Source organism: Chanodichthys erythropterus, chromosome 20 (genome assembly GCF_024489055.1).
Source record: "Chanodichthys erythropterus isolate Z2021 chromosome 20, ASM2448905v1, whole genome shotgun sequence".
In the NCBI taxonomy this organism is placed as follows: Eukaryota; Metazoa; Chordata; class Actinopteri; order Cypriniformes; family Xenocyprididae; genus Chanodichthys; species Chanodichthys erythropterus.
In genome coordinates this window covers 6,368,715-6,396,580 of record NC_090240.1, presented here as the reverse complement: position 1 = coordinate 6,396,580, position 27,866 = coordinate 6,368,715, and the positions used below count along the sequence as shown (strand labels likewise).

The 27,866-nt window shown below is 39.0% G+C and overlaps 1 protein-coding gene across 3 annotated transcripts in view; it reads left to right on the top strand.

Annotated features, from left to right (window-relative positions):
- The window catches only part of LOC137008984 (protein phosphatase 1 regulatory subunit 12B), a 58,532-nt gene that overhangs the window by 15,507 nt on the left and 15,159 nt on the right, over positions 1–27,866 (top strand). For all 3 annotated transcript variants that reach the window (XM_067370822.1, XM_067370823.1, XM_067370821.1), the window contains exons 2-5: positions 24,951–24,967; positions 25,074–25,206; positions 25,530–25,634; positions 26,010–26,060. In XM_067370822.1, the coding sequence (XP_067226923.1) occupies positions 24,951–24,967; positions 25,074–25,206; positions 25,530–25,634; positions 26,010–26,060 (306 nt within the window). The remainder of the gene's footprint in view (positions 1–24,950; positions 24,968–25,073; positions 25,207–25,529; positions 25,635–26,009; positions 26,061–27,866) is intronic.

The following is a 27,866-nucleotide window of genomic DNA, read 5'->3' as shown; positions in this document are numbered from 1 at the left end:
GAAGTAGGGGCTGTAGAACCCCGACTTCATATCGGCTGGAGGGACTGGCTTGATTGTATCCTTCGCCAGGAGGACAGCAGTCTCCACCCAGAGAACAGGTGCACTGTCCAACGACACCGGAGTGAAGTGGACAGCCCTGAAGACCGGGGGACGCCGGGCGAACTGAATCGCATAGCCGAGTCTGATAGTACGAATGAGCCAACTGGACAGGCTGGGGAGCGTGATCCACGCTTCCAGACACTGAGCCAGCAGGACCAAAGGCACCACAGACGCACCGGGGGTGGGGCAGCAAGGCAGAGATGGACCCGACCCGGACAGCTTGGGGGCGGCCCGGAGTGGGGTCGGACTCTGCGAGGCAGCAGTGTGCATGGGAGACAGCGCACGGGACGCGGTCTGCACCATCACACTGCCACCTGCTGGCGAATGGGGAGGGAGCTGTCAGCGGCGAGGCGGAGCCTGGCACACTGGCAGACACCCCTTGTTGTGACCTGGAGTTTGAGGAAACTGCTCTTTTTGTGGCAAAGTGGGTACCGCTGGACTCCGGAGAGCCAGCGGCGGTAGATGGACAGCCGCCACAAAATCCCCCCCGGCCCTCCTCCGGGGGTGGGAGAGCAGATGGAATACTCTCCCAAAGGGCAGGAACCTTCCGCTCCAGGTCGCCCGTCTCAGGGCCGAGTTTTCCCCGACCGCTTGCCACCTGGCTTGGGCTGGGCACCACGTCCGCGACCGGCACCCTGCTGTTTGGCTGGTGTAGGCTGCTGCTTTGCCGACTTAGCAGGGGCGGAGGAAGACGCAGGCGGGCGCCCACGGCGACGAGCGGGCTGAGGCTGAGCCACGGGCGGCTGGGTGGAGGCATGACATGTCTGATAGCCTCAGCCTGCTTCTGTGCAGTGGAGAACTGTTGGGCACAGCTCTCCACCGCGTCGCCGAAAAGGCCGACCGGAGACACGGGGGAATCCAGGAACCGATGTTTGTCGGTCTCCCTCATGTCTGCCAAGGTCAGCCAGAGGTGGCGTTGCTGGACTACCAGAGTAGACATCGCCTGGCCAACAGAACGCGCTGTCACCTTCGTTGCCCGGAGGGCAAGGTCAGTGGCAGTGCGCAGCTCCCCAAGCAGCTGTTGGTCAGGACCTTCCTGGGGCATCTGCGACAGCGCTTTTGCCTGATAGACCTGCAAAAGGGCCATCGCGTGCAGGGCAGAGGCAGCCTGCCCACAGGCACTGTAAGCTTTCTCAGTCAGACCGGCTGAGAATTCACAGGCCTGGGACGGGAGACGCGGCTCACCGCGCCAGCCAGCGGCCGTTGGACACAACTGCATCGCAACAGACCGCTCGACAGGCGGGATCCTCGCGTACCCCCTGGCTACCCCGCCGTCCAGGGAGGTGAAGGCGGACAAGGGACCAGGCCCTGTACGAGCCCCATACGGAGCTTGCCAAGACATGGTCACCTCATCGTGTACTTCCGGGAAGAAAGGCATTGGGGCGGGACGCTGGATTTGACCAGCGCGACCCCCCCCCAAGTACCAATTGTCCAACCGAGATGGGCCGGGACAGGGTGGAGGGTTCCACTCAAGCCCGACGCACAAGGCGGCCCGGGACAGCACAGCCGTGAGCTCGGGATCCGACTCGGGCAACGCTACCGTCCCGGGCGGCAGTGCGTCCGAATCTTCCCCCGAGGACTCAGGCTCACCTTCCGATGCAGCGATCGACATCCGATTCGGTGGCAACCAACGGTGGCACGATGGGTTGCGGTGCTGATGAGGCGGCAGGGGCCCGAGGAGCGTTTCCGCTCGGCGGGGGAGCCCTGACAGTTATCCCCAGGTCGCCCTCCCTATACAGCGCCGTACCGTCATTCTGGTTCCCGGGGCCGGAAAAAACGGTCGTATGGGCATAGGAGAGGGGACTCCCGCTTCCTGAGACTTCAGGAAGGAGATACTCGACCTCAGCACTGCGATGGTCATGTTCCCGCAATGGGAACATGAACCATCCACAAAAGCTGCTTCAGCGTGCAGAATGCCCAAACACGAGATGCAGCGATTGTGCCCATCAGCAGGGACCAGGGAACGACCGCACCCAGTAACGCACAGACGAAATGACATACTGTCAGGGTTCGTCTGTAAAGCTCTTTTAGAAGGGGAAGTCAACTCACTCGTGCTGAAGCACCCAGGGAGCGACGCGATGTGTCAGGTACACCACTCCCTGACACACCGAGGAACCGGCCCAAATCGCTACCAACACACACTCTTTGTGTTGCTGTGAAAACAGCAGTTTTAGAGCTTATAGCTCAGCTCCTCGGACACTCGCGACCTCGCTGAACGTGCCCTCTTCACCAGCACTGAAGCTCGCTGTAAATCCTCTTCTGAGGCAATGTTTTAGAATAAAACAAACGAAGAAAGGAGTCTTCTAAAACAGGACACCAGTGAATGGCTCCGAAGCGAAAGACAGAGTGCGATTGCATCTGCTTCCTATTTATATACACCTGTCGGGGGCGGTGCGCATTATGCAAATATCGCACGCCAATTCCATTGGCTTGTTTTAGTTTACACGAAGATGATAGGGCTCTCTAAGCGATATCCCAATTCGTCGGTCACTACTGACGTACGTCGAACGTGACCGACTGAAAGGGAACTACGTCACTGCGCGTTGCATTCTGGGTAGTCGCCGCCATGTTTTAGGTCACACTCAGGAGCATACAATGACAATAAATACAACTCACCAGATGAAAAAACGACTGTAATTACGTTAATTTTTTTTTTGAGAGCTGCTTGCACTTGCTGAGAATAAATGGACTAATATTTTAATCTCTTGTGTTCATTCGATCGCTCAGTCGTGTGGCCAGGACACGATCATACACACACATAAAAATCATACTGACGCCTTCTATCGGACCACACACAGGACCAAAGTGATTTCTCTATTGCAGTTTTTAATAACTAAGTGGCACAGATAAATCTGCCAGATAAAATAATAAACACAATATAGATTGATCTCAGCATATTATCATATCGCCCTGATTTCTTCATGTTAAAGCATTAAGGGATAACAAAACAGCATGACCCTCTGTAATGCAGCTCTGAAATGAATTATATTGTGGAGTCGCTACACCAAGTAAGTTTTATTGGACCTAAATGGAATAAATACATGATTTCTTCCAGAGAGAAGCTTAACAATGAATCAAAGATGTTCTGCTTTATGAACACGGAGAGTGATCGCAATGAGCTATTTCACAAATAACATTTCTAAACGTGTTTTCGTACATTATTAATGGCGTGAGCATGTACATATTCAAACATCAGAAGTTATGAATCTGTAATAAATACAAATGACAGCCACATTTTGGTCAAGTTTATTTTCATTGAGTTTCACTTTCACCATTGTGTCGTTTCTAAGCTGGAAGGCAGAAAATGAGGGATATTATAGCATGCTTAACGTGGCTTAATTTACTAAGACAAACAAAAGTATGCTTTATTAGTTTGTTGTTTACTACAGAAAAGCAGATGAGCCCAGAATATGAACGCAACCCATTTAACACAAGCATTTGGACAGTGACTTAACGTGTAATAAGATGGGTTTTGTTCATATTCTGGGCTCATCTGCTTTGCTGTACATAGTTTCTATGGGAGGAGAACGTTTAACGTCAAATTAAACGTGTTGCGTTCAAATTCTGGGCTATTAGTATGATGTTTACTTACATGCCACGTTAAGCTTTTTATAATGTCCCGAAAATGGGACAAAATGACGCTCCATTTCACATCCGTTTTCCACGCTGGTCAGTATATGCAGATAGTTCATAACACAGCCAGCGTTCACCATTCTAATATGTTTTTAACTGTATAATATAAATTTTAACATCTTCCTCCACTATTTCCCAGTCTCTACTGTACTGTCCGTGAACTAAAGTCCCAGAATGCAATGCGTTGCTGACGTCACGTTCCCAGACTCTATAGCTACCTCTGTAAAACAGGAAGCACACATTTTATTTTTTTATATTTTATTAATTTTTAGAGAAGTTGTTGAATATTCCTTTTGTAAAGCTACAGAACTTGTTTGACTCAATGTTTTGTAAGTTTGAGCCATGTGTTAATTAAGGTCTGAAATAAAACAGAATGAGAACTTAAATATTCTGTGATTAGTATGCTTGCTTATGATAGGAAGTAATAAGTAATAAGAAATGACTCTTTACATTATGGTAGTAGCCTAGTGAGAACAGGTTGTTGAAGGAATCACCTTTTTTTCTCTTTTTCATCAAAACCGCAGTTTTTGCAAGTTCCCGCAATTTTAATCGCATAAAATTGCAAAAATATCCTGCATATTCCATCGCATTTTTTAAGAAAACGTGCCGCAACAATCACAAATCTGCATTTTTCTGGAGGGACTGATTTGGTTAAGATTTGTTGAATAGCTTGTTGTTACTGGAAAAACAACAATATATTTAAATCTATTGAACTACTGTCACTCTACTGCAAAATGTATCATATACTTTGAGTCAGTTACTCCCCAACATTGGTCTGCACACTGTTACAGAGGTTGAATGTTTAGTGATTATAACGGGAGGCTCGCCACATAATAGGACAAAATTAGCTGAAGAAAATGGTCATGACGTTTTATGTTTCCTCTAATCATAACATAGCTTTTTTTCCCATCAACAAAATTGCACATATGGGCTTGAAGTTTCCATGACGAGGGGAGGCTTGTGCGCGTGAGGTCTCCTTGGGAGCGAAAGTTAAGGAGAGCAAAAGAATAAACACATGTGTTTTGTTTTCAGTGATCTTCTAATCCATGTTTATGAAGGACTTTTTACCCCAAACAATATAATACAGGGTAATAAATGGACAAACACATCTGACTGGGTGTGTGATAGCAGTTATTATTAAAGGGATCGTTCACATTAAGAATAATATAATTTGTGTCATCATTACTTAGCCTCATGTTTTCCAAACCTTGTATTTTTTCATACATGCAACAAAAACAAGTTTTTTTTTTTTTTTTTTTTTTTTTTAAGAATATCCTGGTCACCCTTTTAATGTAATGAAAGTGAATGAGTACTGGTGCAGTCCAATATGAAAATTAACTAAGCAGTAAACAGACAAGTCCATTTTAAAACTGTATATCATGTTCAGTGTATATGGTTATATTTAATAAATTCATAAATGGATGCTTCTTTATTGGGACATTACTTGCACTTGCACTTACATTGCCTCCCCTAACCCTACCCGATAAACACTTTATTCCCTCTATTAAATAATCTTTAGGCACTTTATTTTCACTTTTTGAATATTTTCTTAATTTTTATTTAAAATAAATGCCTCTCCAAGCTGATATGTGATGGGAATAGGGCAAAGAATGGCATGGGAATAAGGCGGACTACTCTCCAATGCCACTGATCCTGTTATCAAACAGGTTTCTTTTGTAATATTGTCTGGCTCAACCAGACAGTGGTGGGCAGAGTTAGTGTAAATAACCTTTACTAACAGGGCGGGCTATTTTCACTATTGGCTCTATACACTGCCCTCCAAAAGTTTGGAAACACCCTTGGCAAAGTGTGGTTTTGGATGATATCAGCATAAATCCTTATCATTTTTTGGTGCAAATATATTAGTATCAAGTAACTTGACATTATCATTGAAGACCAGCAATAATAATTTTCATTTTGATTACATAATAATGGCAATATATACATGTCAAAGTCAGACATGCCCCTTTGCCATCTGTGATGCTTGGTTACTGGTTTAAACCTGGCCCAGGTTTGTAAAAGATTTTTGGGTCAGCACACCTTAATAGCTTCAACATTTGATTGGCAATTAAGTTTAGAATACAACGGACCAAGTAGAACCCAGTCAGATAGCTGCTAATGGTGGATATTTTGATGAATCAGGAAAAAAAAATAAAAAATAATAATAATTCTATGTATAAACTGTTTATGCAATAAAATACAGTGCCCTCCACAATTATTGGCACCCTTAGTAATTATGAGCAAAAGCAGCTGTGAAAATACTGCATTGTTTATCCTTTTGATCTTTTATTCAAAAAATTCACAAAATTATAACCTTTCATTTAAGAAAAATAATTGAAAGTGGGGGGAAACTTACATTATGAAATAAATGTTTTTCTTCAAAACACGTTGGCCACAATAATTGGCATGCTTTTATTCAAAACTTTTTGCAACCTCCTTTTGCCAAGATAATAGCTCTGAGTCTTCACCTATAATGCCTGATGAGTCTGGAGAACACCTGACAAGAGATCAGAGACCATTCCTTCATGCAGAATCTCTCCAGATCCTTCAGATTCCCAGCTCCATGCTGGTGCTTCTTCTCTTCAGTTCACTTCACTCATTTTCTTTAGGGTTCAGGTCAGGGCACTGGGATGGCCATGGCAAAAGCTTCATTTTGTGCTCAGTGACCCATTTTTGTGTTGGATTTGATGTTTGTTTTGGATCATTGTCCTGATGGAAGATCCAACCATGGCTCATTATAGGATTTCTAGCAGAAGCGGTCAGGTTTTGATTTTTTATCTGTTGGTATTTGATATAATCCATGACACCATGAATCTGAACAAGATGTCCAGGACCTCCAGCAGAAAAAATAATAATAACATTAAAGATCCAGCAGTATATTTAACCATGGGCATGGGGTACTTTTTATCCATGTGTGCACCAAACCCATCTGGTGGGTTTGCTGCCAAAAAGCTATTTTTTTTTAGTTTCTCTGACCATAGAAGCTTGTCCCATTTGAAGTTCCAGTCTTGTCTGACAACTGAATATGCTGGAGATTGTTTCTGGATGAGAGCAAAGGATTTTTCTTGAAACTCTCCTGAACATCTTGTGGGGATGTAGGTGTTGTTTGATAATTCTTTTTAGGCTTTCTGAGACTCAAGACTCAACTAATCTCTGCAATTCTCCAGCTGTGATCCTTGGAGAGTCTTTGTCCACTCAAACTTTCCTCCTCACCGCGCATTACGACGATTTAGACACACGTCCTCTTCCAGGCAGATTTGTAACATGTTTAGTTGATTGGAACTTCTTAATTATTGCCTTGATAGTGGAAATGGGGATTTTCAATGTTTTAGGTATTTTCTTACAGCCATTTTCTATTTTGTGAAGCCCAACAATCTTTTGCTGCACATCAGAACTATATTCTTTGGTTTTACGCATTGTGATGAATGATTACGGGAATTTGACATTTGTGTTTCCTCATGTTTATATTCCTGTGGAACAGGAAGTCATGGCTGGACAATTTAATGCTCCTGGTGTGCTAAAAAATGTAAATATGAATAGGAATATACTTCAGAGATATTTTACTCATAAGAATTTCTAGGGGTGCCAATAATTGTCGCCAACATGTATTGGAGAAAAACATTTATTTCATAATGTGAGTCCCCACCCCCCACTTTCAACTGTTTTCCTTCAATTAAAGATGCAGATTTATTTTTACAGCTGCTTTTGCTCATAATTACTAAGGGTGCCAATAATTGTGGAGGGCAGTGTATGTTTTTGTAGTAGATTGTGTTGTCCCTTATCAGTGCAAAATTATCACAAATTAAAAAGGATTCATGCCAATATTGTCCAAAACCCCACTTTTCTAGGGCGTTTCCAAACTTTTGGAGGGCAGTGTATGTATATATATATATATATATATATATATATATACACAATTTTTTTGTTTTCAGTGTAAGTCTTCTACATTGTTTCAATGAATCGGTTGATCCAGATCGCAAAACCGTTCTGAATGAATCATGAAACATTTGCACCATTTTTCGAAGCTTGAAAGTTTCCATTCATTGTAATTGCATGGAAAAGGGCAACCAGCTAATTTTTTTCAATATATTTTTGTATTGCATAAAGAATGAACAAAAGTGCATGGGTTTGAAACAAGAATATTATTATTTATTTATTTATTCTGATGAATTGTTTCTCAAACAGAGCAGATCAGAAGAAACCAGCCCTTATAAAGCCATCAAACAATTGAAAACAAATGACTTGATTTGTTTTTTTCTTATATCTGGCTTATCGCATAAAGTGTGGTGGGAGTGGGGAGAGAAAGAGAGCAAGAAATATCTGCAAACCAGAAATGTCTTTTTTTGGAGTTGTGTGTCGTAATACTCCTTTTGAGTATGGTGATGCTCACATTTTCCATTTTGCAAGCTGGCAGACGGACTAGCTGGCTCTCAAAGGGGGGGATGAAGGGATGAGGGGAAAGAGAGGATTAAAGAGGTTGTGTATAAATACTTCAGCATGAGCCAGATCCTGTAAATGTTACAGTTTGTGGAGTTATGGGATCAGGGTGAAGCCCACAGCTGCATGAAGCAGTCTCAGTCTGTTACTTCATAGTATATATGAGTTATAGAGCTCATATGTGCTGAATGCATGGAGAATTGAGCAACCCTGCAGCGTGAACACTTTAACCGAACGCAGTTTCACATGCCTTTGATGTGCAGTGAAGGTACAGTTGTCCTGATGCACTAATACAGCTTAACCAAATCCTCATTCAACCATTGTAAGAGAATTGACTAAATTGTTCTCAGATCTTAAATAGTGTAAAGGATGAGCTCTGCCAGCAATGCCAGTCAGGGTGTGAATTCCAGGAGTGTCTGAACCCTCAATTAAGGCTTGAACCCCCCCAAGGAAACCAATATAAAAGAGCTTTAAAAAGTTAATATGCTAAGAATAAACTGAAGCATGGAAGTGCAGGTGCCCAGCCAAAATAGAAAGGTAAATATAGAAAAAAAGTTGGCACATTATATATTTATTATAATCCCACCTTGGTGATGTTTTGAAGCCCACAACTCTTCATCAGACCAAAAAAGACAACCCTTGTAATAAAACAAACTGTAATAATCCTTTAATTCAAAATCACATGGCCAACAGAAAGTTGTCTGCATCCAAAGAATATTCCACAGTGAATTCACATAATGTGAAATTAAATTAAACACCAGCTAATAATATTAATAATATCTACCATGATACCCTCTACCAAAATTTCTTATTATCATAATTGTAATATTATTGGTAGAGGGTATATATTTATGAGCAATATCACACTCGTAGCAATGCAATATCAGCGATATGTGATATGCAATATTGCGTTTATACAACAGTATAACGGAACAAGTGTGTAAATAAATAAGAAACAACAATGGATTGTCTTTAAAAACCCTCTTTTGTGAGGAAATACTTCCTTCCGCCACGGATTCAAATCTCAAGTTTACAGTTTAGCACTTGAGCCTAAGAATCCGTTACTAATTCTAAAACGTCACTTTAGAACTAGTAACGAAGGAACGTTGAGTCGCTTCATTGAAACTCATTGTAATATGTAGAGTAGAGTATTATGAGAGAGAGATTGACTAAATGAGTGCATTACTTGCATCTAGCCGATATTCTTCAGGTCAATCATAATCACAAAATCAGTTAGAATGTCCACAGAAGAAAGCAATTTCTTTGTCTTTGTTCTTTTAACATTTAAGACATTCCCGTGACAGCGCTAATCAATGCATTTGTCAGTTGTGTCTCGTAGGATGTTGTTTAAAGTAAAAACAACGTCCTTGTTTCCTTGTTTCAGTCCATTTCAATATAAAAGTCTTTGTATATATTATAACAATGTATATATTATAACTTTATAAGACAATTTCAAAAATTACCCATCTCCATCGAGATTTGTTGTACTGTATTTGCAAAACTACTGTGCTGGTGAGCGTTGTAGTCGTTGTAGTCCAGAGCTGCGCTTGGAGTATTTACGACAGTGTGATTCACTGAAGGAATCTGTAGGGGGAGCTTCGCAAATCTTACTGAGTTCCGCTTTAATAGTTATAGTAAGATAATAACAATAAAAATTAAAATAAATAATAATAAAAAAAACCTATAGAGTTATATGTTTGGGAACAGTTCTTTTAACCCTAATTGATGGAGTGTATAGCTTTATTTTCTTAAACAACCATGTAGGAAGTCATGGCCATATTCCAGGATGACAATGTCAAGATTCAAAAACTGTTCCCAAACTTATAACATGCTAGAAACAGCAATTATGCTGTATAATAACAGCATAGAACTGTCAATATTTGTCACTTCGTATTCTTTTTCTATATTCTAATGTAATAGACAAAAAAAAGAGTTTAAATAGACTTTAAATTGATTGAAACAATTTGGATTACACAAGACGAACCTCAAAAAGTGATTGTATAATTGACACATGAGTTTGATCTCAATAAAATGGTGGGCTAGCATCTGTTCTCTTCAGCATGCTTGTATTTGTGTTGAAGAGGCTGTTCTCATTAATGTGATTGAGTGTTATTTTTACTAGCAGGATGGAATGTGCGCAGCAGCATCAGCGCTGCCTTACATGGTTTACTGTGGTGAAAGTGTGCACTCTCTTTCTCTCTGTAGACACAGTGAGTGAGCTCAGGGCCAGCAGGTGCCCATGGGTAATGATGCCCCCCGAGGACTTTAAACCTCCAGTTTAACATGATTTACCCAAGTAGGACATGTTCTCGGAACAACACCCCTATTAACCGATAGGATTTGAGGGATAAGGATAGGGTTATAGGCTTGAACAACACTCTTATTAACCTTTCACTTCTCTCTGATTGTAGACTGAGAGTTGTTTCATAGGAATGTTGTTCCTGGAGCAACAAAGGATGCCAATCCAAAAAAAAATGTTGTTGTGCGTAATGATGACTTCAGATCCCAGAATGACCAGACATAAGAACAAGACCACATATCCACTAAATGCAGACTTCAGCTACCCCACATGATGTGACCACACAGAACTAAACAAGACCACCAGCACACACTGTGAATGTTTCAGATAGTTTTTTTGTTGTGGCTACATGTAAACACTTGAATAATACATCTTGCCTCACTTTGAGAAATCATAATGATTGCCAGTAAAACACAAACCAGCCACATATTACAACAGTTATTGTAAGTCAGTGCCGGAGGTCAAGCTGGTGAAGAGCAGTGGTCGGAGAGCAGGTCGGCGTGCTATAACCACATAAGGAGAGACTTCTCTGAAATACTGCATAAACATTCAGATGGACCCGTCTCTCTAGTGGCTTGGGGCCTTGCTCTCATCCTTCTGTTTATTTCCCTGTAAAAACACCACAGAATCATGCCAGAAAATAGCATATGCAGCTATGATCTGTGAAATACTCTCACTGTAACATATACTTCTACATAATTTTATATGTATTTCTTAAACTATATGGCCTCTTTTAGGTTGATTCCAAAACGTATTTTAAAGTCAACCTAAAAACAACTTTTTTCTTTTTTTACCATTCCTTAATCTTTCATCTACTTTTCATTAGTCATATTTGTTTAGATTTTGTTGTTTTACAGAATTTCAATCTTCATGAAGTATCCATAATAAAGTAAGGTTACATTTTATTTCGATGTTCCACTTTAGACATTCTACTAGCTATAAGTAACTTGTCTACTACTGTACATATCAACTAACTCTCATTAGAGTATTAGTAGACTGTAGTAGACTGTTAGGTTAGGGTTAGGCGTTAAGGTTCGGATTAGTAGAATAATTTAGTCAGTATAATGTCTGTTGAAAGCATCAAAATAAGTGTTAGCAGATATTAACCCTCTGGAGTCTGAGGCTGATTTGGGGTCCTGGAATAGTTTTGACATGCCCTGACATTTGTGCTTTTTTTAGTTGCATGTAAACATATAGTTTATAACAAATACAGTGGGTACGGAAAGTATTCAGACCCCCTTAAATTTTTCACTCTTTGTTATATTGCAGCCTTTTTCTAAAATCATTTAAGTTCATTTTTTCCCCTCATTAATGTACACACAACATCCCACATTGACAGAAAAATACAGAATTGTTGACGTTTTTGCAGATTTATTAAAAAAGAAAAACTGAAATATCACATGGTCCTAAGTATTCAGAGCCTTTGCTCAGTATTTAGTAGAAGCACCCTTTTGATCTAATACAGCCATGAGTCTTTATGGGAAAGTTTTTCACACCTGGATTTGGAGATCCTCTGCCATTCCTCCTTGCAGATCCTCTCAAGTTCTGTCAGGTTTGATGGTAAACATTGGTGGACAGCCATTTTTAGGTTTCTCCAGAGATGCTCAATTGGGTTTAAGTCAGGGCTCTGGCTGGGCCATTCAAGAACAGTCATGGAGTTGTTGTGAAGCCTCTCCTTCGTTATTTTAGCTGTGTGCTTAGGGTCATTATCTTGTTGGAAGGTAAACCTTCGGCCCAGTCTGAGGTCCTGAGCACTCTGGAGAAGGTTTTTGTCCAGGATATCCCTGTACTTGGCCGCATTCATCTTTCCCTCGATTGCAACCAGTCGTCCTGTCCCTGCAGCTGAAAAACACCCCACAGCATGATGCTGCCACCACCATGCTTCACTGATGGGACTGTATTGGACAGGTGATGAGCAGTGCCTGGTTTTCTCCACACATACCGCTTAGAATTAAGGCCAAAAAGTTCTAACTTGGTCTCATCAGACCAGAGAATCTTATTTCTCACCATCTTAGAAAACTCCATGCGGGCTTTCATGTGTCTTGCACTGAGGAGAGGCTTCCATCGGGCCACTCTGCCATAAAGCCCCGACTGGTGGAGGGCTGCAGTGATGGTTGACTTTCTACAACTTTTTCCCATCTCCTGACTGCATCTCTGGAGCTCAGCCACAGTGATCTTTGGGTTCTTCTTTACCTCTCTCACCAAGGCTCTTCTCCCCCGATAGCCTAGTTTGGCGAGACGGCCAGCTCTAGGAAGGGTTCTGGTTGTCCCAAATGTCTTCTATTTAAGGATTATGGAGGCCATTGTGCTCTTAGGAACCTTAAGTGCAGCAGAATTTTTTTTGTAACCTTGGCCAGATCTGTGCCTTGCCACAATTCTGTCTCTGAGCTCTTCAGGCAGTTCCTTTGACTTCATGATTCTCATTTGCTCTGACATGCACTGTGAGCTGTAAGGTCTTATAGACAGGTGTGTGGCTTTCCTAATCAAGTCCAATCAGTATAATCAAACACAGCTGATTGGACTGAGTGTCACAGCAAAGGGTCTGAATACTTAGGACCATGTGATATTTCAGTTTTTCTTTTTTAATAAATCTGCAAAAATGTCAACAATTCTGTGTTTTTCTGTCAATATGGGGTGCTGTGTGTACATTGAGGAAAAAAATGAACTTAAATGATTTTAGCAAATGACTGCAATATAACAAAGAGCGAAAAATTTAAGGGGGTCTGAATACTTTCCTTACCCACTGTATGTAAATGTTTGTATTTTTGAGAGAATTACTTATATGCATGTTTTTTTGGAAAAAAAAAAAAAGTCACTGAAATAAGGCCTCAACCATCATGTTCTCCAACCAATACTACTATGTAGGTCGTTTGTCACTTCCCTGAAATACGACCCATAGGAGTGTTTACTAAAGTTGCGCCCCTATCGACAACAGGACATTTTCATTTTAATGCATTGTTCCCTTTTATCTGCGTCCTATTTCGGATTTCGTGTAGCTCAATTGGCAGAGCATTGCAATAACAATATGCAATGATGTGATCATGCGATCGTGGGTTCGATCCCAGGGAACACGTGTGCTCATAAAGTGTAAATGCACTATAAATCACTTAGGGTAGGTTTAGGGATGGGGTGTTTGTAGTCGTTAATAAAAAAAAAATGAGTTTTGCTAAATGGAAATAGGAGAAATGGTGTAAAAAGTCCACACGTTGCATTTAAATGAACACGCATTTTGATTGGTAACGACAGTCATACGTCATTTCATGACGACACATGTAGAACGACACTGTCATTATTTTTACGCCAGCTAGAGGGCGCAGGACTTTAAAACATAAATATAGGTCATAATTGTCACCAATATGTCCTGTATTGTCTGCACCTGTTCTCGTTAGTCCTTGATTAGTTAACTTCCTCCTGTGCCTGTTTAACTCCCTGATTACTCTGTGTATTTGTACTCTCCGTTCTGTTCATCCTGTGTCGGTTATTGTATGTATCATGGCACGCCGTATGCTACCTGTTATTCTTCTAGTAAACTCGTATATGCTTCGTATCTTGCATCCCTCGCCTTCTTTACACAGAGGTACTGTAACAGAATAACCGACCCTCTAAAAGAGTATATTTAAAGATGCTGGACTCACCTGCATTGCACCTCCTTCTTTGCCCGGAAAATCGACGGTGGCTGGAGTATCTAGCTTTTTCGCTCCGGAGTGGTGGACTCCCTTTCATTACTCAAGAGCCTGAGGCATACGCTGTTCTAGTACCGGAGCCGGAGAAGATCAAAGCGCCGGAGCTTCGGCAGGCAGGTCAGTCCATCGCAGAGCCAGGAGCGGACATTGACCTTATAGATCTGTGGCTGGCGGATCCTATTCCCACCCTAGTTCCCACCCTTGTATCTTCAGTCTCTTCACCGGTTCCGTCCGGAGACCTTCTTCTGTCTTCTTCCAGTCCTGACATCCTGACCACACCTCCTTCGTTGGTTTCGGACAGTTTCATGGATCCGTCGGCTCCCCTGGCGTCATCAAGCTCCTTGGCTCTGCCACCGCCGCTAGTTCCGTGCGGCTTACTTGCCTCGCCTCGGTCCTCTCTAACACCAGCACGGCGTGAAAGAAAGTCGCCGGCCACGTATCGGGCCTCCGGGCCCACACCTTCCCCTCAGCCTGTCAACCTGTCACCTGCACCTTGCCTCGCCACTCCCTGGTCACTGCCACGGCTCGTCTACCAGGAGACTCCGCTGGGCTCCATAGGAACTCTAGGTCGGCCTGTGGTGGTCGACGCCCAGCTGCTGACACGGACTGCCGGTGTTCCGGCGAAGCCTACAACCTGCACCCCTACGTCATCATCGGACTCCTCCCTTCCTCTGGCTTCCCCATCGCCCGTTCTCGCCACATCGTCGCCCCTGTCAGCCAGATCCCCGTCAATGCCTCAGTCCCGGGAATCAGCGGCTGGTCTCCAGGCTTCCAGCGCTTCGGGTTCATCCTGGTCCGTCACCCTCTCTTCTAAGCCGGTTCCTACCTGCACCACGGTTCCGCCTCCGTGGTCCGGACCCTGGAGTTCACTCTACGCGTCACTCATGTTTCCACTCTGGCTCCTCCCACCTTCTGCTCCACCGTGGTCCATCGTGTCGCCGACGCCTCCACACCATCACCAGTGGTCACCAGCTACACGCCCCCCACCTAAGCCTCCGCCTCTTCTCCACACCCTCTTCTGTCATCATCACGGCGTGAGGACGCACCTATCCGAGGGGGGCGTAATGTCAGCAATATGTCCTGTATTGTCTGCACCTGTTCTCGTTAGTCCTTGATTAGTTAACTTCCTCCTGTGCCTGTTTAACTCCCTGATTACTCTGTGTATTTGAACTCTCCGTTCTGTTCATCCTGTGTCGGTTATTGTATGTATCATGGCATGCTGTATGCTACCTGTTATTCTTCTAGTAAACTCGTATATGCTTCGTATCTTGCATCCCTCGCCTTCTTTACACAAAGGTACTGTAACTATAATGAGGTGTTTGAAAAACTACCTATAGGGTGTTTTTTTTTTTTTTTTTTTGAGGACAGTCTCCTCAAAACACATACTAAATTTTTTTCACAAGACTTTTGGGAACTGTATATTTTAGCTCCACAAAAAAAAAACATTCTGCCTACTTGGATGCATAAACAGTTTTGATTTTAAATGTCTAAGACACTTTTTGTTTAGACAGGCTGTATGCAAAGAGATGTGAATCTTGATGAATAATGCTGTGATTCACACCTAAGGAGATTAAGACCCTGCCCCTAAAGAGCTGCATAATGAGCCATTCAGTCAGGAATGTGACTGAGTGAACTAAGAAAGAATGCAATGACAAAAGAAATATATCATTTTTTTGTTTGTAGTTTATTTAAAATATTGGTAACTATATAAATGAGAGTCAAAGACACATTTTGAGTACACAGTTATACCTGGAAATAAATACTGTTCAAAGATATATGTGAACTTCACTTACCTGGCATTTGGTGTTTCTGCACTGAAGAAAAAAATAGAAAAAGAATAAAAGACTTTCCTGCATCCAGTCAGTGATCTCAGTATATATGCATGCAGTCCAATGCGGGCCAATATCTGGTCACTATAATTCTCAAATCTGTGAGATAAAAGAAAAACCCTCTGTAAGCATGCTGATAACAGGATCATATCAGCTATTGTATTAATGTTAATATAATGTCCACTCTTAACAGAAAACATGATTTTTGTGATCTCATGCATGCACATATTATTGCACATCGTGTGAAAAAAAGTTTGTATAGGCCTATATTTTAAATTAAGTACTGGTCAAAAGATTGGATGCATTACTATTTATAATGTTTTTGAAAGAAGTCTCATGCTTATCAAGCCTGCATTTATTTGATCAAAAAATACAGAAAAAAACAGCAATACTGTGAAATTTTATCACAATTTGAAATAATGTTTTTCTATTTTGTTATACTTTAAAATATAATGTATTTCTGTGATGCAAAGCATCTAAACATTCATATTACCTCTATGGCATTTTATATATTATATATTTTTTATATTATAGAGGCTAAATGTTAATGTGCAGTTTAATACATTGCTAACACATTTTATTTCAGTATTTATTATGTATTTCAGTTGATTTCACTCATCTCAGTATAGCAGTATACCAATATGGCAATTTACTAATGTAAATTGTGTAGTAAACGAAACTGCACATCGATCTGCCCCATTAATGCACACAAAACTTACAGGATTCATATTTAAACAGTCTTTTTGCAGTTTAATATTCACATACACTATATCGCAATTAGTATAAAGAATAAAATTACTTAATTAAGAATAAAAAAACTTACCATTCACAATCATCGGCTTGATGAAGTTGATCCTCGAAATTGAATTGAAACTAGTCATGCTCTTCCTCTGAGGCAAATCCTTTTAAAATTATTCCTCACCGCATCTCAAAATGATGAAAAGTACATGAAACTGTCTAAGCTTGATGTGATTAGTATTCACTATGTCACAGTTCATTTTTTGAGGACTATCAGAATGGACTTTGTTCAGAGAGAGACGACAGATCATGCATCATGTCAGTTGTCTTTATTTTGCAAAACACACAACATGTTGTTTTTACTCTGAGTGTACACAAATAAAAAAGAAGACATTTCACAGATTAAAATGGTGTATAACTCTTAATTGTATGTCCAAAATTGACCGCGTACTTTGAGTCTCTTTCACGCTAATAAGAAAAAAAGCAAGGTGGTATCGCAGGCGCGACAGCCAGCTCAGGGGTTTTAAGCAGACAATCTACTAATACTGTAATGACGCCTATCTGACATGTAGTTGCAAATTTACTTAATTTGTATTATTACATATTAGGGGTGGGCAATCTTCCCAAAATTTCATATAACAATATTATAATAGCAGGTGTTTGCATTAGGCTTTAAGATGGAATGCATGGATCTAAACCAATGACATGCATCCGATTTCTTTCACAACTGTTTATTCACTTAAGACATAACTGACTGTCTTTATGTAAATACTCACCAAGAATGTCGTGATTTTACATATTTTTGTGTGTATTTGACCGTTTAGGCACACGCCTGAAACCCCAAGTATACTTTGCTCGTCCGTGTTCCGCTCCGTCTCGCAGCGCGCACAAAGAAAGCATGTGGTGATCAGTCTCTTTCGCAGTTTAATGCGCTATTAATAACTCTTTTTAAAATAAAGCATGTCCTACAGTAGACTGCATTTTATGATGGTCACATGATTTGACTGATGTGAACGTTGTTTAGGCTTTTAAGGAGGGGTGAAAGCACATCGCTTTAAAGGAAAAGAACAATTGCTCACAATGATCATTTTATCTTGATTATCAGGTTTTCAAACTAAAATTTGATTCATTACACAGCCCTTCTGCTGTTGAATTGTTTTTCAAATGCATCACCACACATGAAAGACGCATAATATAATTTGGCCAGTCAGCACAGCCATCTATTAAGCAGTCTATATTTTAACATTATTACTTGGATATAAAATATCAAAATCTCTACGATTCACTTGAAAAGTAGATTGCGAATGTCTTCAAGATCGATCACAATATAAACTCCTCAGATTTTCCACCTCATTGCATATAAAATGTTAATCCAAACAATTAGTAAATTTTTATTAATGTATTAATTTAGTAATCATCATATTAGTAGTGTATATTGTTAACAAAGAGACAATTATGTCAGAGCTTAAATGGAATATGAGACACATGATGTGAACACTTTTATTGTGCTTCTATTTAAATCAAGCCAATTTTGTAGTAAAACTTAAAATATTATTTAGTTATGTGTATTTATGATACATAAATTGGTAGTAATTTCAACCACGTTCATTTTCATCATAGAATGTTGGTAGACATTATTTGAGATGTAATGCAAACCCTTGTGAAAAGAAGTATACTTTAGCATGCTTTTGAAAAGAGTACTTATGTAAATAATATACTTCAAAATAATATACTTAAGTGCAAGATGAATGTAATGAACTTAATTGCATGTTATCTGCAGTTAATTGAAAATGTTTATACTTTAAATATATATTAAATGCATTTAGCTGAACCTTTTGAACTTTTTGAGGGATAGTTCACCCAAAAATGAAAATTTGATGTTTATCTGCTTACCCTCAGCGCATCCAAGATGTAGGTGACATTGTTTCTTCAGTAGAACACAAATTATGATTTTTAACTCCAACCGCTGCCGTCTGTCAGTCAAATAATGCGAGTGGATGGGAACTTGAACAATAAGAATCGAAAAAACATGCACAGACAAATCCAAATTAAACTCTGTGGCTCGTGACGACACATTGATGTCTTAAGACACTAAACGATTGTTTTTTGTGAGAAACCGAACAGTATTTATATCATTTTTACCTCTAAAACACCATTATGTCCAGCTGCGTTCAGCACTCGTTCAGTGAGGTCTGATCGCGTTCTGACAGTGGAAGTATATGCGCGAGACATCACTGCCGTTGTCAGAGTGCGATCAGACCTCACTAAGCGAGTGCTGAACGCAGTTGGACATAGTGGTGTATTAGAGGTAAAAAATTATATAAATACTGTTCGGTTTCTCGCACAAACTGATCATTTCGTGTCTTAGGACATCAATGTGTCATCACGAGCCGCAGGGTTTAATTTGGACTTTTCGACTCTTATTGATTCAAGTTCCCATCCACTCGCATTATTTGACTGACAGACGGCAGCGGTTGGAGTTAAAAATCATCTTTTGTGTTCTACTGAAGAAACAAAGTCACCTACATCTTGGATGCCCTGGGGGTAAGCAGATATACATCAAATTTTCATTTTTGGGTGAAATATCCCTTTAAGTAGGACTTAAGTTCATTTTTTTACCTTGTCATTTCATAATTACTTCTATCTACTTTTTTTTTTTTTTATATATATATAGTGTACTGCTGAATGTACTGACAAACATTTACGGTGTCCTGTATTTAAATATATTTGTAATTACACATTTGTAATGCTTAAGTTACAATTTAGTACATTTAAATTTAGTAAATGTACAGTTTATTATAATATTATGTTATAGTCTGTTAGTCAACACATCAATGTAAATGTATTTATTTAAAGCACAACAAAAGTTTATTAAAACATGATGATTTGAAATGTATTTTTAATTTGACATTACTACAAAGTGCACTTTTAAAAAGTGTTAAGTTTGTTAAGAAACATAGTCATGAAAGTGAACTCTCTTTAAGTTCATGTGGTGTTTTATTTCATTAATATATTATCTGCAAGTACATTAAAAATATAGATATGCAATTAAGTGCACTTCTTTTTCAGGAATGAACATGACTGTCGGAAAAAAATACAAAAATGACAATTCTCTGGTGAGGTTGTGTACTTATACACTGCTGGACAAATTAAACTAATAAGAGTGTGAAAAGTGTCTCAAAGTTCCTGTAGTCACAGAACAATCTCATTTAACAGATCTCATTTACTGTAATTAGTTTTGTGAGTACATGAAAAGCTCTTCTTTTTCTCTGCCAAACCTTGTCTGGCTGTAGTGACTGATTCTGCATGTCCTTTTTTGGTGTTGTTCAGAGGTCCCCTTCAGACAGTGGAGACAGTGGACTGTTATTCCTCTCTGATGCATAATCAAGTGTGCTGCACAGTGTCCAAACAGGATGTGCTGTCTTTAGCAGAGGAACAGAGAGAGATCTTTCTCTGCCTTTCCTCCTTTAGCTTTCTCTCTGGACTCAACAGCCTTAAATCTGAAGCAAAGAGAACATATTACCAGACCCGCGTGGAATCTGCACCCGCCGAGCAGCTTGACTGTAGTTTAACTGCTTTAAATTACGAGTGGCTTGTAGCCTCCCATCTTTGTTATGGATGTTTCTGCTTGGACTGTCAGACCTTCACATGAGTCATTTACCATCTATGCACATACTCAATTAGGATGAAAGGTCATCTAAACACTGATGCTGGATGGTGTGGTTTACAATATGTATCTACGTACAAACATGTAACCAAAATGGAAGTCTATTAAATATTCTTTCAGAAGATTTACTGTCCACAGGATTAGCTCCCATCAAATACAAACTGATTTATATGCTTGTACAAGGAAAATAAATCTTTATCTTATAAAAATTAGCAACAATTTTTTACAATAGAACATTTATTAGAGAACAAAACCTCCTGAAATTAACTGTTGTGCTGTCATTGCTAACTGTAGTTGGTGTGATTTTAACTGAGAGGAAGTGGGTGTAATAAAAAAAAAAACATTTTGTGACATAATGTCATTTTTATGTAGACACACATGCACAAGTTTGCAACTGCATGGAATCATACTCTTGCTCCAGGCTTTTGCATGACAGACTCCCATTGACAGACTAAGAAGTTTAGCAGACTCAGTTTGACCTGCTGTTGCAGCTCAATTATATCACATTCAATCACAATTAAAAACTTCTGTTTGCACACCAAGGTACTGTTTATGTATCACCCAATCACTGTGATCTGATCAGGCAACACTAAGTGTAATCTACTGTACTTTACACTTACAGTATGTTACAGCAAAAATACCCTAAATGCACTAAAATAAAACTTGAGTTAACTAATTTCATTTGCAGAAACTGACTGCCTTAAATCGGCCAACTGCAGTACACTAAAAATAAAAAATAAATAAATAGATGTATTATTACCTGTTAAATAAAGCAACATGCAGCATAACATCAGTGTTTCTTAATCTTGTCCTGGACTGAAGCACAGGCTCTACTCTTCAGCACAATGGTGGCCCACGAAACTCAATTTTACTGTGAACTACTGGCAACAGTGTTGCCAGTATAACTGTTTTTAATATACAGTTTATTACTGTTAAAATACATTTCGTGGGTGTGTCTTTTTAACTTACACCTTTAACCATTTAACACAGGAAACTACAACTGACTTCCAACCATTAAACCTTATTATACCTATTACTAACCAGTTTGACTTTATTTCTGTCATACATCTACAGAAGTTCTTATTGAGAATTAACAGAAGTTTAGATGTTGATTTTTAATTGAAAATGTTTGTTTTGATGTCACCATTATGGAGACCAGTGTTTACTTAAGTTTACTTAAGTTAACATCACATTTTTTCTCCTCTTTCTCTTCTCTGGCTGCTTTAACTGTGTTAAAGTCCAAACAGGGCAAACATTGATCACCATAATGATAACTAAAAATATTATTATTTAAAATAAAACATTAACATCTAAATAAAACACCAGCATCTACATATCTGTTAATTCTCAACAAGAACTTTATATTTATGAAAGAAATAATGTCAAACTGATTTGTAAACTGGTTTCACACTCAGCGTGGCTGGAAGACAGTAGTTCTTGTGTTTCTGCCAATCTCTTTTTTTTTCTGTTCTTGTTTCTCTGTCCTTCAGTGATTCTGCTTGTAAGATGTTTATCAGTATCTTAATTCACTTGTTTTCAGTCACTCTAAGTGGACTATATTAGTGAACTAATGTAGGTAATAGTGAATTAAGGTATAGTGTGGATTTGGAACACAGCCTCTGAGTGTCGACTTTGAGCGCTGTTAATCACAGTATGTTCCTGTAGGCTATTTTCTCTAAAACAACAAATATTTCCCAGAATGCATTTTTTTTTCCTTCTGTGGTATGTTTCATGTTACTGTCAGAATTTGGCTTTTTTTTTTTACCGCAAGGGTTTACAGTGTATTACTGAAATAAAAGGCCACTTAAGTGAACTTAAAGAGAGTCAATTTTCACGACTGTTTCTTAACACATTAAGTACACTTTTAAAAAGTGCACTTTGTAATAATAATAATAATAATAATGTCAACTATACCGTAAAAACAAATTTGTTCAGTTTACTTAATTCAATTATGAATGAATAAATGAATGAATGAGGCATTTATATAGCGCTTTCATATGTACAACTGTACACCCAAAGCGCTTTCCAATCATATCAGGGGTCTCTCCTCATCCACCACCAGTGTGCAGCATCCACTTGGATGATGCGACGGCAGCCACAGTACGCTCACCACACACCAGCTGAAGGTGGAGAGGAGAGAGAGTGAAAGAGCCAATTCAATGCATGGGGATTATTAAGATGATTATTAACCATGATTAGTATGGGCCTATGGAGGGAATTTGGCCAGGACACCGGGGTTACACCCTTACTCTTTACGAGAAGTGCCATGGGATTTTTAATGACCACAGAGAGTCAGGTGTCCCCGTCACTATACTGGGGCATTAGGACCCACACAGACCACAGGGTGAGCACCCCCTGCTGGCCTTACTAACACCTCTTCCAGCAGCTACCTGGTTTTCCCAGGAGGTCTCCCATCCAGGTACTAACCAGGCTCAGCCCTGCTTAGCTTCAGTGGGCAACCGGTCTTGGGCTACAGGGTGATATGGCAAACTTGTTTCCTTAATTCAATTAAGTAAGCTTAACTTAATTGTATCAAGTTGATCCTACTTAAACCATTTATATCTGTGATCGGAGGAAGTGTACTCCCAGAGTGCATTGTGGCATGAATAAAGTAATTGCTTTGTTTTACTGTTTGTGGCTATTTTACAATTGTATTTGCTGTCTTGTGTCAGTATTACCCCAACAATGACAGCAAATAAAATTGTAATGGTCTTATTAATTAAAACAAAAATAAAAAAACAAAAAAAACTGTTACCATTTGTTGTGTTTTGCATATTGAATATTGATGTCATGGTTGATTGCAAGGCACTGGCTCAATAGAGAGGAACCAACCACCTTAAAAGTTTGATGTTTCACAATATTATAGGGTTTATGAAATACATGTTAGCTATACAATCTAATAAACCAAAATTCAACATGGTCTAAAATAGTTATTGATTTAGTGCCAATTTAAACTTTTTAAAAGCAATCTATTTAATATGCCTCTACCTTTGAAACCACAAATAACTGTTTTCAAATCGATTTGAAGAGAGTTGTAATAAAATAAATGAAGTTCTAAGTGATCAACCAAAAGGAACACTTATCTCTAAAATGGTGAAAAAAAAAAAAAAAAAAAAAAAAAAGGAAATAATTTATGGTCAACCTACCAAGTTCTAGCAAAAGTTTTAGTTGTATTGATAATTGAACATTCAAGATCACTATGAGAAAATGAGTCAATGCAACTACAGTAAGATAACTGCAGAAGTGGAGGAAATAAGTGAAAAATCTATTAAGAATTGCCCCACCTCAAAAACCTTTTGCCCAGCCTGAATTTTTTATTTTATTTTATTATTATTATTTTTTTTTTTTGCTTGACAAAATTGTACTCAAACCATCAAGTAATTTTAACTTGGGTTCTCTGAGTAACAAAGGCACAGCAAACAGTACCGATTACTAAATTGTTTTAAATTCAACAAATTCTTGGACATTAAGTAAAGTTAACTTAAAAGGGTTAGTTAGAACAACTGTTTTACAGCAGTCATTAGAGTATTAGTAGACTGTCTTCTTAATATCTGCTAACACTTTATTTTCATGCTCCTCCAAAAGACATTCACTGACTATAAGTAACTTTGCAAATACATCTTATTCTACAAATCCGAACACACAGTCTACTAATTACTTAGAGTTTGTTGACATGTAGTTGCAAATTAATGAAAGTAAGTTGACATGTAGTTGCAATGTTACTTGCAGTTAGTAGAATGTCTAAAGTGGACCATAGAAATAAAGTTTAACCAAGTTCTATCATTTACTCACCCTCATGTAATTCCAAACCCAACAGACTTTCTTTCATTTTCGAAACACAAATGAATATATTTTGTTCACACTTAAATTTAGGTTCCATTTCTTACTATTAACTATTATGACTTTTACCTCAATAGACTCTAATTACTGCTCAAAAAAAAAAAAAAAAAAAAAAACAGGACAAGATGTTAGAAGCTGTCTCTTGTACCAATAGGTGGTGAGCACTATTTCAACATTTAACTTATTGCTGGGAATGGTAGACAATCAACTGGTGGGGATTCTCAGAGTTGTGTGGGAGGTAAATCTTGGTCAGGGTAACAAGCTCCAATTAATGGTTAGTAAGGTAGTTGTTAAGTTTAGGTATTGGGTAGGATTAGATTAGGATGTTGAATATGGTCATACAGAATAAGGCATTAATATGATATAATAAACAGCCAATATCCTACTAATATACATGCTAATAAGCAACTAGTTAATAGTGAGAATTGGACCCTAAAGTGTTACCGTATGTTCTGGTACTTTTTTGTTAGTATAATGAGGTTTATCACCTTCTTATGTTAAATGGCAACTTCAGCATATTTAATCTAACTTTTTCTTTCTTTCTTTCTTTTTCTTTCTTTCTTTCTTTCTTTCTTTCTTTCTTTCTTTCTTTCTTTCTTTCTTTCTTTCTTTCTTTCTTTCTTTCTTTCTTTCTTTCTTTCTTTCTTTCTTTCTTTCTTTCTTTCTTTCTTTCTTTCTTTCTTTCTTTCTTTCTTTCTTTCTTTCTTTCTTTCTTTCCTTTGTAGCAAGAACGGGCATCAAGGTAAGCTTCTCTGTTCCTTGTCTAAAAACATTATTCTTTAATTTGCTTCTGTTTATTGATAGATAAATTCATAAAAATTGCTTACTTGATTGTTATTTATGAGCAGGTCAGACTCCAGTGGTGTGGAGTCTCCGTCAGACCGACTGTCATCTCGGACCAGCACCTACACGCGCCGAGAGAACAGACTCGCCTCTTTGAGCAAAACAGACGACGACTCTGCCAGCAAGGACTATAAGAAGGTCAGGTTAAGTTTGATTAATAAAATACTTATTGACATTCATTATATAAGATAATATTCCTAATATACTATCCCCAAAGACAAAGAAGTTATATGACGTACACCCTGCTTACAGTATCTGTCTAACTTTTATCTTACATCCAAATATAGTAAAATCAAAATAGTACATAATCTTAATGTGAATGTAGTTCCCTTTTAATAGTTAATAGCGTTCTGTGTTTATCCAGTGCAGACCATTAACGGTCTTCTGTTGACCAGCGACAGGAAAGCAGCTCCCAGTGGAGATGCTAATTTAGTCTCTTCTTGTTTGTTTCACTTTATCAGCTGTATGAGGATGCACTGGCCGAGAATGAGAAGCTGAAGTCTCGACTGGACGACAGCAAACAGGAGCTCACCAAAATCCGCTCACAGCTTGACAGAGTCACACAGGTGAGAGGACAATCCCAATAGATGGGGAGAGAGATTTTCAATGGCTTGAATCATCCAGTATGACCATCATCTGTCAAGAGGAGGGGCCTGTATTAAAAACAATAGCACATGCTGGCCCTCTGAATCCAGTCGGGCTCCAGAAGGTCTGGCTTTGTTAAAACTCACAGCATCTGTAAGGAATCACAATCTGTGAAAACACAATCATATATAGGTAGATTCTGGTCCAGCAGTAATTGCTTATTAAAACATTCAGCTTTTTTAAATATTTTACTTTGAATATGTATTTAAAATGCCTTTATTTTTTTTCCTTTACAGTTTTGTTTCTGTGTGCAGTTATTCTCTTTTGCTCATTAATCTTTCGTGAATGTGTTTCAGAGGCAGGACAGAATATCAGAGAGGTCCACTGTATTTGAATCAGAGAAAAGGGTATATATAAATATCATCGTTATATAATCGTTATTGACACTTTCTGAGGAATTTCAGCCTGTTATTTTAAGTGTTAAGATCTTGAACTGATATTCTTTTATGCTGTTCTCACAACACCTCAATAAACCATCTTTCCTAACTATTTTAAAATTCTTTAGTCTGCTTTGACTTCTTGATTTTAGCAACAATTTGATTTAATTTAATTATTTAATATAATTATACAAATATTTTATACCTATTTTATATTAAGTGTCTTTAACTACTATGTACTAACATTTAAATTAATAATTTGATACAATGCACTTATTGTGAACATACATTTTTTTTTTTTTTTTTACATTGTACATTGTATTTTAAAGGGGACATCAGATACAAAATTCACTTTTACATGGTGTTTGGACATAAATGTGTCTACACAACCACCCTAATGATAAAAATCCACCCAGTGTTTTTTTTTTTAATCCCCACATATCATAAGTACTTTGTCAGATCAAGCCATTCACAGATTCTTGGCAAAGTGATGTAAATTTGCATAGGCCCCTGCCACGAATCTTGATGGACACTGCCGTTTTAGCATAGACCCACGCTGAATGAGCTGTAAACAGTCCGCCATTGTTTCGACACCGTGCAGGTGTAGACAAGAATGTCTCCTAAGCAACTGAGGCGTTTTGTTAATGGATATAAGAATAAACATAGCAGTCGTCCTTTACTCTCGACAACTGAGCCGCTGATGACGCAGTGGGTTCATTTTGTTTTTGTTACCTATATGCATTTATGTCTGTGCTAAAAAGTTTATGTTTTGCTAAAAAGTTCCTGAAGGATGGATCAGTACCTCCAGAAGACTTGAGTAACGTTCTAGTTTTTTTTTATGAATCTTTGCAAATCGCCTTTCCTAAAAATGTGCTAGTTAGCAAGTTCCACAACGAATGCGGCTAAAGTTAAAGGCCAGTTCACACCGCACAGATAAATGCAAACAAACGGCAACAAACACGTCTGTTGGAGTTTGTTGGATCAGGACGCAGCCCCCGAAATGAGACGCAGCTAGTGTGATACCCATGTGATACCCCTGTCGGCGTCTTTTGCCATTGGTCGGAGTTTGTTTTCACCCAACTGAACATGTTTAATCACCTTTTGTTGGGTTGGGGAATGTCTGAGCAGTGTGGTATGATTTTCCAACAAACTTTGACATAATCTAACCTGGCCATGAACTGTTGCCATGACGATGAGGCAAGTCCCTTGCAAAGACTGCTGTGTGATCGCGCCGGCGCCTCACACACATGCAACAAAGCACTGCAAATGTGACATCGCAGCTTGTTCATTATCAAAATAAATAATACAGTTGAACAAACATATATGTCGTAATTTCTATTTAGAAGCTTTATAATGTTGTTTAGAATGAAAAATGCATTAAGGTGATTGTCTTATTGCAAATTGTGTACATTTTATGTAAAGATAACATGGTAACACTACAATAAGGTATTAGTTAATGACTAACAAGTAATTTTCAAATGTACTGTATTTTAATTGTTTTTGAGCATTTATAACTGCATAAATAAGAATGGTTAGTTCAATGCAATACCTGCTAAATAGTGTTTACAGCCCGCCCACGGAAGATAGGGGTGGGGTGAACAGTAGCTCATTATCATTTAAAGGGACATGCCCCGAAACGGCTTGCTATGAACAGAGCTGTTTTTGACAAGATAAAAAGGGTGTTTTTTTTGTTTTTTTACACAAGCATTAAGACATTTTATTTAAAGTATTTTATAGACTTTTCATGAAGACCCTAAAGAATCATATTAACTTGTG